This window comes from Harpegnathos saltator, unplaced genomic scaffold (genome assembly GCF_003227715.2).
Source record: "Harpegnathos saltator strain DR-91 unplaced genomic scaffold, Hsal_v8.6 scaffold96, whole genome shotgun sequence".
NCBI lineage: Eukaryota > Metazoa > Arthropoda > Insecta > Hymenoptera > Formicidae > Harpegnathos > Harpegnathos saltator.
In genome coordinates, this window is record NW_020230724.1 from 1428541 (window position 1) to 1442098 (window position 13558).

The window sequence follows — 13558 nt, forward strand, 5'->3', positions numbered from 1 at the left end:
ATTAATATACAGTTAATATACTCGCAGCTTTTTCAACGTGAATATCAGCTGTTGATGACAGGTTTTTTGAATAATCGGAAATCAAACCTTTTTAAACAAAATTCTAATGATAAAAATCTGCATCAATACAGGAATTTTTTCTCTTATCATACAACCTATTTCGAATTTTGCTGCAATCATTTTATATGTGTAACTGTACTAATTTCTTTTAAATCAACAGTTTTTCCTTTATTATATTCTACTTGAGAAGGTACTTGCTGCTTATCTTTATAATTATTTTTCTATGTTGTTTTTTTTCTCTTTCATATATTAGTTACATTTTTCAACTAGAAATTTCGAAAGTATTTTATGTATCTTAGGCATAATGTATTATGATGTATCTTGTATGATGATGTACCTGCCATAATGTTACATTATCTATCGCAATCAATTTTGCTGACTTTCATTACATCATAAACACAGAAAGTACGGTTACACGAAGGCGCTAGGCGCAGTGTCATGATGTCAGGGATAGTTGAACACGCGACACACACGGTATGTATATTTATCCATGTCGCGAGGCTGCAATTTTCGTACTTTTTTTTTCTTTTATTAACTTTGATAAGATATCTGACGATTGATGGAATCAAGCAGATTCTGTTTTACAGCCGCAGTGAATTCACAAACAATCTGGCGAACTCCAAATCCGAGAAGTAGACGAACACATAACCCTTTAAAACTGTCATCTGTACATTTAATACTTTTGATAACTAAATCAACAAACAGTCAAGAATAATTGAAAGGCATAAATATTATACCTGAATTAACGTGTGACAAGTTCCCAAACTTGGTAAGTAAACGACATAATTGTAAAATTTCAATGTTCTTTTGATGTCAGCTCCTATATAAGACATAGAAATACAATAATCAATTTCAACTTGTAGCAGTCAATGGACTACGAGAAACAAAAAGATGAAGTCACTGCTTTGGAAAGTATCTATAATAAGGAGGAGTTTTCATATAATGAAAAGAATAACCAATTCGATTGTACTTTCAACATATTCGTGAATCTTCCTACAACGTATTATCTGACATACAAAGATCTAAGACATGAAGCCGACTCTACTCAGAAGGTGCAAATATCATATTTACCACCCTTAACATTACATGTTATATTACCAGAGGATTATCCATCTATATCAGCTCCAGTATTTACATTATGTTCCTCTTGGTTGCGCCTGTCAGCATTAGCTAAGTTATGTAAAAAACTAGATTTGTTGTGGGAAAATAGCAAACAGGAGATCTTGTTCACATGGGTGGAGTTTCTTCAGAATGAAACACTCAAATTCTTAAAAATAAAAGAATATTTAGATATGGACTACATATATACATCTTATAAGAAAACATTGGAAAAAATACAAATTTTGCAAGCAAATAAGGAAACTGGCGAATGTCACAAACAGCACAATAGTGAAGTCAGTAAGGAGAGTACCGCAACAAAGAAAAATAACTCCATCGATAAAAGAGCTATTTTAGAATGCCCTATTGGTAGAAATCCCATTCAAGTTCTGGTTAACTACAATGAGCAACGGAAACAAATAGAATTCAAAAAGAATTTTTACACTTGTAATATTTGTTTTACTGATAAATCAGGGGAACATTGTACTCAATTTTTGCCTTGTGCTCACACTTTTTGCAAAGATTGCATCAGAGGTTACTTTGAAGTAAGAATCAAAGAAGGAAATGTACAGAATATTTGTTGTCCTGAGGAAAAATGCAAATTCGAGGCTACACCTGGCCAGGTAATGATTTTTTTATATATATAACTCATATTCAATCGTCGATCATTAATATTGGAACAACATTAGTAAACTATGTGAAATATTTGTTGGTTTTCTTTCAGATAAAAGATCTGGTGAGTTCAGAATTATTTTCAAAATATGATTCAATATTGTTAAGTGCTACATTAGACACTATGACGGATATAGTTTATTGCCCACGACGACACTGTCAATATCCAGTTACTCGCGATCTTAACGATCAAATGGCGAAATGTCCCGTTTGCCAATATGCATTCTGTGTTCGTTGCAAGATGGTTTATCATGGAGTAGAACCCTGTAAAATCAGTTCTGGTATGTAGCTAGATTCTACTAACATAAACAATTACTTTTCATAGCAAAACATTCATGTCAAAAGAGAAATTATATTAATTACGTCGATTGGTTGATAGCTGAGAAACAACGATTAGTCAATGAATACCAATCAGCTAGTAATGAAAAGAAAGCTGAAATGGAGCAACGTTATGGTAAAAAACAGCTCCAGACTTTGATAGAAAACACTATGTCTGAAAATTGGATCAACGACAACAGCCATAATTGTCCTCACTGCAAGAGCGCTATTGAGGTAAGAATCTATTACTTTTTTCCTACAACACACTGGAAGAATTCATTTCCGAACAATAATTTAAAATCTACATTTCAATCTAGATCGCTTCTAGCTTGAAAAAGACTATTGATATCTTCGTAATATTCATTCTTTAAAAATATGGATTTAGAAAATAATTTGAAAGCAAATGCTTGCTATTGTAAATTCGATTACATTTTTTACCAGTGCTTATGATAAGCTTATTGATCGTGAATCATTTCAGAAATCGGATGGCTGTAACAAGATGACATGTTCACATTGTGGCACATATTTCTGTTGGCTGTGCGGCATGCGGCTCAATCCTGAGGCACCTTACTTACACTTTCGTAATCCAGAATCCAAATGTTTCGATATGTTGTATCGCGATGTGATACCCGACGAGCCAGACGATGACGATGATTTCGATCACGCCGAGTATCTAGAGTATTATTACTATACGGATGACGGAGACTTTTATGATGAAGATTTTTATGATGAAGGTTGGAATTAGATATCTGAATTAATGTTAATTTATCCATGAATTAATGTTAATTTACGGTTTGTCAAATTTGTGAAATATATTTCAAGAAATCGGCACTTGTTGAATATAGTCATTTTTAAACAGTTGCTGTTCACTATAGATAAGTAATTGTAGCTGCGTTTCAAAACGAGTTATTCGAGAAGTGAAAGATCATTGTAATTAATGTATTATAATCGATGTTGATTTGTGACAAGTTGAAAATGTAATTTCAAATCGATTTATTTAAAATGTAATTTAAATAAAATAATTTATATTATTTGTATTATATATCAAATTTACTTTTTATAGTTTTATACAATTATTTTAAACGTCTGTTTAGGGAATTCATCTTGTAAGCTATGTTACAGTAAAGACAAATTTAACGACAGTTTCCGAAATTATAAGTTTTCATAAGATAGCATACTCGTATCTGGCTACTGCGAAATTGCTACTGTAAAAGCGAAATATAATAAATAATTTTCCAATAGCATGATCATTGATACCATCTCTGTTCGCGCATAAAACTACTTATTTTGTTTGCTCATGTACAATCATTGACATCATAAAGATTTTCAAATGTTGCGAGTATATAATCAAAATTCACTATGAAATGTTTGTAAGGATAAAATTACTGATAAAATAATATCTAATACAATGAATGTGTAATCACTCTTGATGCAAGCGCCGTGCCCAAATCCGTAGGTTGTCATAATAAAAATAAAACGCAATCGATATAACAGAAGGATACATTCAATAACTCTACTATAGCTCAGGAAAGGTACGGAATGACATCGAGTAATGACGAGAAGCTTGCGTTGCAAATATGTTCAGTATTTTATTTCAAGAGATAGCAGAATCGTATCTTTTCAAGAGAGCCGTCATTTTAATATTCCTCGGCGCCTTCCTCGCCTTCGCCCTCCGCGGAATCCATTCCGACCTCCTCGTAATCCTTCTCGAGCGCGGCGAGATCTTCACGCGCCTCGGAGAATTCTCCTTCTTCCATACCCTCGCCGACGTACCAGTGAACAAACGCACGCTTAGCATACATGAGATCGAACTTATGGTCAAGACGAGCCCAAGCCTCGGCGATGGCTGTAGTGTTGGATAACATGCAAACGGCGCGTTGCACCTTGGCGAGATCGCCGCCCGGCACGACAGTCGGCGGCTGGTAATTGATGCCGACTTTGAAACCGGTGGGGCACCAGTCGACGAATTGGATGGTCCTCTTGGTCTTGATGGTGGCGATCGCCGCATTTACATCCTTAGGTACGACGTCACCGCGGTACAACATGCAACAAGCCATATACTTGCCATGACGCGGATCGCACTTGACCATCTGGTTAGCCGGCTCGAAGCAGGCATTGGTGATTTCCGAGACGGAAAGCTGCTCGTGATATGCTTTCTCCGCTGAGATAACAGGCGCGTAAGTAACAAGAGGGAAGTGGATGCGCGGATAGGGCACCAAATTGGTCTGAAACTCGGTGAGGTCAACGTTCAGTGCGCCATCGAACCGCAGGGATGCTGTGATGGAGGAGACGATTTGGCCGATCAGACGATTCAAATTCGTGTAAGTCGGCCGTTCAATGTCCAAGTTGCGACGGCAGATGTCGTAGATCGCCTCATTATCAACCATGAATGCACAGTCTGAGTGTTCCAGGGTGGTATGCGTCGTCAAGATCGAGTTGTACGGTTCGACTACAGCTGTGGAGACCTGCGGTGCGGGATAAATGGCAAACTCAAGCTTTGACTTCTTTCCGTAGTCAACAGACAGACGTTCCATCAAGAGGGAGGTGAAGCCGGAGCCGGTACCGCCGCCGAACGAGTGGAAAATTAGGAAACCTTGCAAGCCAGTGCATTGATCCGCGAGTTTGCGGATACGATCCAGTACGAGATCCACAATCTCCTTGCCAATTGTATAATGGCCACGAGCGTAATTATTCGCAGCATCTTCCTTGCCAGTGATCAGCTGTTCTGGATGGAAGAGCTGGCGGTAAGTTCCAGTACGAACCTCATCTACGAACAAGAATTCATGATTCACATATATTTTTGCAATATATCATGTTATATTATATTTGAATTGGATAAATTGTACACACCAACTACAGTAGGTTCCAAATCAATAAAGACAGCCCTGGGTACATGTTTGCCAGCACCAGTTTCACTGAAGAAAGTATTGAAGCTGTCATCCCCACCTCCGATACTCTTGTCAGATGGCATTTGACCATCCGGTTGAATGCCATGTTCCAGGCAATATAACTCCCAGCAGGCATTGCCAATCTGTACTCCAGCTTGTCCAACATGGATTGAGATACATTCACGCTAAAATAATCATAAATGTTAGAACTGTGTTTGCTTAAACTCTATTATAAAATAGATAATAAATAACTAGCGAAACAAAAAGCAACATGGTGATTTTAGAGGAAGGTCAATGCCTTGTTCGTTCATGCGGTAAAACAACTTAATACTCTATATACATATATATATATAGCTACGAGATCTTCACGATATTAATAACGATTAGAAACGCATACAATGTAACAAAATTAATTACAAAATTTCCGCGATAATCACAATAGAAACGACGTTGACTAAAAACTTGAAGGAAGCCGTAGCCGGCCGGCGTCCGTTATAAAATGGCTGACATTCCACGCGAAGACGATGGGCGGTGTCGCGCGGGAGAGCTCACGATATCAAGAAGAATAAGATTATTCATTCAACTCACCATTTTGTATTATGATTGTTCGTTGACTTCTTACAAAAAAGAAAAAGGGTTAAATAACCGCACGGGAGATCGATAGTTGGCGAAAGCAAGTAATGGAGCTTTTGCTAACAACTATACGACGTTTCACATCCGTCTGACGAGAGACTAGTGCGCGAACGCCCCTACCGCGACAATTTATATACCAGCCGGGATCGACGGTTTCAGAACGTGCCGATAGGTCCACGGTGACCTCACGTCTCGTCAGGATTGGTCCACGCTGGACCGCAGCACTCATCGCTTCGGAGAACGTTTCTCCACGCGGCGAATGTAGTTCCGGAACGTTGACACAATTGCATTAATCCATTTTACAATATACCGTCATTTCGAATGCCATAATGTATGATTTAGGATTGCGCGAAGGCGTCCGAACGAACGCCGCCGTCGACGCGCAATGTGCGACGAATTATATGCTGGAATCATGCGAGGATCTCGTCGTACATTATTCACGTTGCAAGGCTGCGGCCGGTGTACATTTGTGTCAATTGCACCATATATGGGCCGCGTCTTTCGAGGTATGACCGAATCGTTTTCTCCGACGTTTCTTTTTTGGGTAGAACCCAGCGACAGCGCGTGAACGCCCATGAGTCCAAGTCTGGAGATGATCGAATTATTGTTGCTCGGCCGAATCGTCGTCATTACTATATCATCGTCAACGCATAAATAATTCATATTTCAACGTCTAGAAAGCGACGTTCGATGTTTCATGATCTGATTCCCCCTCGTTTTGTTCGAATTCACTCCGCCCATTTTTCAGTCCTTTCCATGTCCATGATGTAGAATACAGTTACGTTGCTCGCGTGCAACGATAACTCGGCTCATCTAAGTTAACGGGAAAATAGCCAGAAAATCAAATACAAAAACGCGAGGTCGTTTATAAATATTCATAACGGTTAGTTAGAGAATATAACATGTGTCCCGATCGAGTTTGCTTCGATTTTCAATTTCAATCGGGTAGACGGTAGATTGAAAGAGAACGCGAAAGAATGGTAGAGCCTAGACCTTTGTACTTTCAAGTAGTAGTACAACTCAATGAGTGGTCAGACCACCTTTCATATTTTCAACTTGTACGGTGAAACGATAAAGCAGGAAACTTAAAAAATGATTCGTTTAATGTTTTAATAATAAAAAATACGTGAACTGATTATTCTTCGTTGGCGATTAAATAGGCGTATCTTGGGATGTTTTGTATTTATGTTTAAATGTTTCCACTTGATATGTATTAGAGTAGTTCGGTTATAACCGCCAGTCAGTTGTTATCGCCGACTATTGTTTGAGAAAGTTTCTCTAGAATATTTTAAGTTGGAAACTCTTGCTTTTTTTTCATCTTAATAAAGGTAATATTGTAGATTAGAACTACAGATGTCATATAAAAGATTCATTAATATGCCAATACATGCAAGAATATTTTCAACAATTCTAGTTTTGATCAAAAATATCTCTCACTATTGTCCATTGATATCTATAAATTAACTGTAATAATTATTTCTTATCCAATTATTTCCTTGTCTAAAAAAAATCGTCAATCTTAATAAAATTTGAAGATGAAAACGTTAGGTGTTGATAAATGTTAGGTTAGGCAAAATTTATGCTTGAATTAGTGAGTATTGAAAGTTGAAAAAGAAATTATATTTATAGTGATGATTAAAATCTTCGACTTAAGGTTTATATTTTAAAGACATGAAAAATCAGTGCTGTGAATTGCTGTGAATCTAAAGACGGAATAATTATAATAAATTGATGCAATTGTGATCCAAAGAAACTTGACCAATGCAAAATGCAGTCAGAAGTAAATGACATATCAGAAAGATCGTTACAAAAAGCCAAGGAACATGACAGGAATGGAAATTATGGGAAGGCTTATGCATATTACACCATAGTTGCTGAATTATGTCCTGCAAAAAGATCAGAAATTGAGGAAACATTTACAGATATACTATGTAAGAAACATAATTTTTTATATTGCATTTTATATTGTCCTTTATATTGTGTGCTGTTTATATAAAGACATTTTGTAATTTTCAGGTACATGGGGGATTGAGTTGGCAGAAAACAATAGATTGTCTGATGTTGTACGTTGTTATAAATATTCCTTGGATATCTATCCAAACAATCCTCGTATGCTCAATAATTTTGCAGCACATTTGTTAAGGTAAAGTAATTTTTATTTTGAAATATGTGATTCTACTTTAATACTGATACAAACATTGATTCTAATTTCTCAATTATTTCCACCATGAATTACAAGTATATTATTTTTCATCTTTTAAAAATTCGGACAATATATATCACATATATTGTTAAAGGAATAACGATCCTGTAAGGGCAATAGAATATTTAAGAAGAGCTTTGAAAGTTGATCCTAACTTTCTACCAGCAGAACGAAATTTACAAAATGCATTTAGTATGGCAGTAGACAGATGGCACTTTACAATGCTCAATGACAAGCACAGAAATAGTGCTTTTGAGCAAGCTATACGTAAAAGAATTCATCAAGGATATAATACAGTGTTGGATGTAGGAACTGGTACAGGTCTTTTGAGTCTATACGCAAAGGATGCAGGAGCTATAAAAGTCTACGCATGTGAATGCTCGGAAGTAATGACACGAATCGCAAAAGAAGTATTCGAGTCTAATAATGCATCGGATGTAGAGTTAATACCGAAACTATCGTTCGATCTTAAAGTACCTACAGACATTCCAGAAAGGTTTGTTGCAACAAAATACAAATATTTTATTAATATAATACATTAATCAACAATAAAGAATATACATATACCTGTATAATTCTAGAGTACAATTAATAGTGACTGAAACGTTTGATGCCGGCTTATTCGGGGAGCTTGTAGTACCGTCTTTGATTAACGTGCACATGAATATTTTAGATTTATATGGTATAATAATACCTATGGGCGCGACGGTTTACACAGCAGCCATCGAATGTGAATATGTTAGACTTAGATCGTCAGTGATCTTTGAAAAAGTAAAAGATATTTGCCTTTTGAATTTCAATAACTTGTCGGTATTGCCGGATGATGAATATTATGAGGCGGAGAATCTGGAAAAAGTCCAAATTAAATATATCACAGAGCCGCAAAAACTCTTCCATGTGAATTTCAACGAATTGCAAGAGCTGCGGAAATTTCACAAGGACGGACTCAAGCAGTTAATGCGAGCGAAATGTAAATACAATGGTATCATAGATGGTCTTGTCACTTGGTTCAAGCTACATCTCGACGAGGAAATCACGTTGGATTCCTCTGACAGAAAATCTTGTTGGGATCTTGCTATTTTTCCAACGACACACACCGTGTGCCATGAAGGTGATGTCGTAACAATAAAAGCGGAGATTTTAAAGAGTAAATTGAAGTGTTCTTGTAGCATGGGAAATACGGAACTTAACGCGACGGATTGTAAAACCTTGTACCATCTACCAAAAGAGGTCATTGTCTTCCTGAATGACTTTGATTACGTGAAATTGCTCACCGAGATCGGCAGATCTCATAAGAGTAGAAATATAAAATATATTTTAGATATTTCGCCTTTTCCGATTTACGGTTTAACAATTTTGAAGGAGTGTAAAGACAGCGAACTTTTATACTACAAAACTGACAATCCAACGCTTCGTTCTCTGGTTGAGCGAGTGGCTCGAGATAACAAGCTACAGGATAAAGTACGTACGATATCAAACTACGATGAGATTCCATGCCACGTAGATTCTATATTCGTTCATAACTTTGATATTAAAGGTGAATTGCGAGATAGTCATCATGAGATCTTGAGGTAAAATTTTTATATAATATATATCCACACGTATTATATATACTCTATGTAATTATATATATTACAATATTACAAATATCTTGCCAAACCCTCGTTTTAGGTGTCTATTAAAACCAGAGAGTCCATTATTGCCGGAAAAAATTTTTCTTATAGGACAATTAGTATACTCGGAGGATTTACCGAACATGGTTTATGTGCAAGATGCAAATCTCAAGATACCATCTTATTCTAATTTCTATACTGACACGGTATATTAATACAATTTTCATATATAATTTTTGATGATGTTTAAATAACTTTGATACGCAAGCGTGCACTTGCAATAAAGGAAAAAATTATTAAACATAAATGTTATAATAAATAACAATATTTTTTTTCCAGAGTTCAAATAATGAGGATTGTCCACACACACAAAATAATAAAAGAAATAAAAGTACAAACTACATAATTGCAGAACACATTAACAAATACAAGGTAGCTTTATTAAAATTTTATATTAAAGTAAAATTATCAACAAAATTTATGTTCGCTTACTATGTTGCAGATCAATCAAATATTCGATTTACATTCGAGCTTATATTCGTGTGAGATCTTGTCCGAGCCACAAGTATTGGCAGAAATAAACGAAACGGAAACTACCGAAGCAGTTGTAACCTTCGGAAAAATAAGTAGGGCGAAAGAAACTCTACCAAATGCCTTAATATGTTGGTACAAGATACAGCTTAGTCCGGATCATATACATGACACAAAAAAGAATGATTCTTTCATGAATCATACTGCAGTCGTCTTTGAAGATGATTTGCGAGACATTATTCTGAGAGATCAAGAAGTGAAAATTAAAGTCCATCATATGAAAGGTTTGGTAAAAATTACGGTACTACATTTGTAAAAATCTACAACAAAAAATAAACTATTTTACAATTTTGTATACAATTTCTTATTAAACTTGACATTTACAATATATTCTTCTTTTTATATAAATTTTGTGTAACTGTTTGTTTAACCAATAACCCTTTATCCTTTTATATAAATATCATAATACATAATTATATTATTACATTGTGTTGATATTATATATCTATAATATTAGATCATGTTGGTCTCTTATATGATCTTTTTAGTGTGTTACTAAGTTAATTTGGATGAATAATCAATGTATTCAAACTTATTTTCACTACTACTTACTTTATTTTCTTACTTTATTAATTTTCATTACTTTATAACTTACTAGAATTATTATGTAATATCTCACATATAAATGGCGCAATTCTTTCAGGATGATTATTATGAAAATCGTGATTTCCCTTTATACAAATTAACTGAGATAAACTTGTAGGATTTATTGATTCTATTACTTTAGCGACTTCATTAAATTGTATTTCTAAACCATGAGATGCAATAAACAGATACAATGGGACTGAAAGATTACGTACAATATAAATCAATCCCTGTAAACTTAATGATGATAATCTTTTTCTTTTTAATCGGTTATCCCTAACAAATTTGTATCTCCCATTAGTTTCTGTGACAGCACGTTTAAATATAGCTTCTGCAGCATCTGAATTTAAGGCTGCACTTCTCTTATTTTTTAAAGCATGTAATACTTCTTCTTTGGTATATAAGTATGATTTTACATTATTTTCGGCTTCTATTGTTAATGTATATAACTCTTTAAAAACCCTTATAAACATAGTTTCTGTATTTGCAGTTACTGGGATAATTCCATCAAGGGCAATTAATTTTTCAATTCTATGAGGTTGAGAAACACTAAAAAATATACCAATTAGTGCACCTATACTATGACCTATGTAAATACATGTTTTCCATTGTAGTGCTTCTAAAACATAGTGTATTACATGTACATAATTAATAATATCTATTACTATCCAAGATGGAAAGTATGACGAATGTCCATGACCAGGTAAATCTATGCACACATAATAATATTCCATTGGTAAATATTTCACTAATCTAGTGAATGTTCCTAAGTTATCCATTAAACCATGCACCATTAAAACAAATTTTCCTGTGGATGAGCCATATGCTTTTGCAGCAATATGACCCCAAGGCACTATAAGTTTTAGCTCTGTATATTGTTGTTCCATTTCTGCCATTGTTACTAATGTCACTTTTATGATAAATAATTATTCACTATAATGTGCAATAACTTCACTGAAAAAGTCACTGAAAAAATTTTGTTTAAGAAATATTTATAATATATTTTTCTCTTTAATGATTAGGCAAAAAAAATATACTGTGTCAATGTAATTTACTATTAATATATAATTATATCTCATATCTATAAAAACACAATTTTTACATTGCTTATAAAGAATATTATAAAGTTGTAATTATTAGGCCTTATAAGCTATATATATTAAGTTATATATATTAGGCTTATAAAGTTATAGTGATTTCTAGCAATTTTTTTCTTTTGTTAATCATCAATATGTTACAATTGCCTTGTTTTGTCGTACTATGTTTTATTGTCTATATATCATTATTTTAATTAATATATGCATATTATGGTAAAACATTGTAATTTGTAATTGTAATTGTAACATTGTATTAAATTATCTAATAATAAAGTCATTTTTTACTTACAGAAAAACAAAATAACAGTCTGTATTGCAGTATGTATCGTTTTCAAAATTCTTTTTTCTTTTTTCCTTCTTTCAAGATGCTTTTATTATCGTTGTAAACGTTAACACGTTTCAAAATTGTTCCTTATGAATGCTGTATTTCAACAAACCTTTTTCCGTTGTGTCCAATCTTCTGTTTTTGGATGACAACTATTACTACTGTTACTATTACTCGCTATTCCATTCGGCGTTTTTTACTTGTGCTTATTAAGATTACGTATTTTGGCAACAAAAAGAAAGCAGGAAATTACATCCCGATAATTATTCAAGACAAAACATTTGTCAATTCCAGGTAGATAAACTTGCAAACATGCAACAGGATCTAATGGCAGAGTACAACTGATAAACTAGAAAAGAAAGCGAATGGTATGTATAATTTTATCTAGCCATGACTGGGCATAATGATAATGAGTTCCACTACTTTATGAAAATATAACTATATAATACATATGCAAACACAAATACTTCCTACACATTCATTCCGTAAATGGCTGTGCGCTGGAAAACCCCAAGCTGACGCCAACTTCCCCGTATCTCCTATACATTAATTCATTCATTCCTTCATTCATTTAATTGGTCTGTTCTTTGTAGCTGCACTGCTGAACTGGTGCAATAAGCTAGAGTGAGAAAATCTATATCTGTCTAATTTTAACTTATTGCACCAGTTCTACAGTACAGCTACAAAGAACAGACTAAATGTACTATATGGGCTGAAAAGTCTTTGGCCTGACATATAAGTGGTGCCACAAACTAAAAATCCTTATATTTCCTATAGAGTACCAACCTTAACTTAGATGCTGTAAAAATTTCATGATATTTCGTTGACTCGTGTACAAGTTATAGCTTTCGAAGTGACGTTACCTCTGAATTTATCTTTACTATGGAAAAAAGTGAATTTCGTGTTTTGATTAAACATTGCTTCCTGATGGGAAAAAACACTGTTGAAGCAAAGGCATAGCTTGATAAATGTTACGGCACATCTACCCCACCGAATTCAACCATCAAATATTGGTTTGCTGAGTTTCGTCGTAACCATACGAACACAAATGATGCACCACGTTCAGGAAGGCCAAATGAGGCAGTTACTCCAGAAAACATCCAGAAAATCAGTGAAATCGTGTTGAATAACCGCAAAATGAAATTGAGTGAACTAGCTAACATCATAGGCGTCTCAAAGGAACGCGTTGGTCATATCATTCATGAATATTTACACATGAAAAAGCTTTGCGCGCGTTGGGTGCCGCGTTTTTTAACAATTGAGCAAAAAGCGGAACGTGTTCGACTTTCAAAGCAAAATCTGGCCCTGTTTAACCGCAATAAGAAGGAGTTTTTGCGTCGATTTATCACAATGGATGAAACATGGATCCATCACTACACACCGGAGTCCAATCGGCAGTCAGCGGAGTGGTTGTTGCCTGGTGAAAGCCGTCCGAAGTGCCCGAAGACACAACAATCAGCTGGCAAGGTTTTGGC

At 34.8% G+C, this 13558-nt stretch overlaps 4 protein-coding genes across 7 annotated transcripts; 2 read left to right on the forward strand and 2 right to left on the reverse strand.

The window, feature by feature from the left end:
• Nucleotides 1–403: 403 nt before the first annotated feature.
• On the forward strand, nt 404–3137 carry LOC105190567 (E3 ubiquitin-protein ligase RNF14). Of its 2 annotated transcripts, none has more exons than XM_011153355.3 (6): nt 404–534; nt 634–829; nt 924–1781; nt 1883–2111; nt 2210–2382; nt 2627–3137. In XM_011153355.3, exons 3-6 carry the CDS (start codon nt 930–932, stop codon nt 2891–2893), a joined length of 1521 nt encoding a protein of 506 aa, XP_011151657.1. In that variant the 5' UTR covers nt 404–534; nt 634–829; nt 924–929; the 3' UTR covers nt 2894–3137. The 2 variants fall into 2 exon arrangements, with proteins under 2 accessions (XP_011151657.1, XP_011151656.1); XM_011153354.3 differs by having other exon boundaries at nt 405–534; nt 648–829.
• A 575-nt stretch (nt 3138–3712) lies between these two features.
• Nucleotides 3713–5802, reverse strand: LOC105190568 (tubulin alpha-1 chain). The gene is made up of 3 exons (XM_011153356.3): nt 5625–5802; nt 4999–5221; nt 3713–4915 (listed from the first exon to the last, which is right to left on the reverse strand). Exons 1-3 carry the CDS (start codon nt 5625–5627, stop codon nt 3786–3788), a joined length of 1356 nt encoding a protein of 451 aa, XP_011151658.1. The 5' UTR covers nt 5628–5802; the 3' UTR covers nt 3713–3785.
• Nucleotides 5803–6367: 565 nt separating this feature from the next.
• Nucleotides 6368–10404, forward strand: LOC105190569 (protein arginine N-methyltransferase 9). 2 transcript variants are annotated; one of them, XM_011153359.3, is made up of 8 exons: nt 6368–6997; nt 7420–7600; nt 7686–7812; nt 7967–8368; nt 8454–9443; nt 9544–9691; nt 9825–9917; nt 9988–10404. In XM_011153359.3, the coding sequence occupies exons 2-8, from the start codon at nt 7438–7440 to the stop codon at nt 10330–10332; spliced, it is 2268 nt and encodes a 755-aa protein (XP_011151661.1). In that variant the 5' UTR covers nt 6368–6997; nt 7420–7437; the 3' UTR covers nt 10333–10404. The 2 variants fall into 2 exon arrangements, with proteins under 2 accessions (XP_011151661.1, XP_011151659.1); XM_011153357.3 differs by lacking the exon at nt 6368–6997 and having other exon boundaries at nt 7194–7600.
• Nucleotides 10405–10440: 36 nt separating this feature from the next.
• LOC105190583 (serine hydrolase-like protein) lies at nt 10441–12379 on the reverse strand. 2 transcript variants are annotated; one of them, XM_025307794.1, is made up of 2 exons: nt 12196–12379; nt 10441–11627 (listed from the first exon to the last, which is right to left on the reverse strand). In XM_025307794.1, the coding sequence occupies exon 2, from the start codon at nt 11555–11557 to the stop codon at nt 10661–10663; it is 897 nt and encodes a 298-aa protein (XP_025163579.1). In that variant the 5' UTR covers nt 11558–11627; nt 12196–12379; the 3' UTR covers nt 10441–10660. The 2 variants fall into 2 exon arrangements, with proteins under 2 accessions (XP_025163579.1, XP_025163578.1); XM_025307793.1 differs by having other exon boundaries at nt 12048–12379.
• Nucleotides 12380–13558: the final 1179 nt, after the last annotated feature.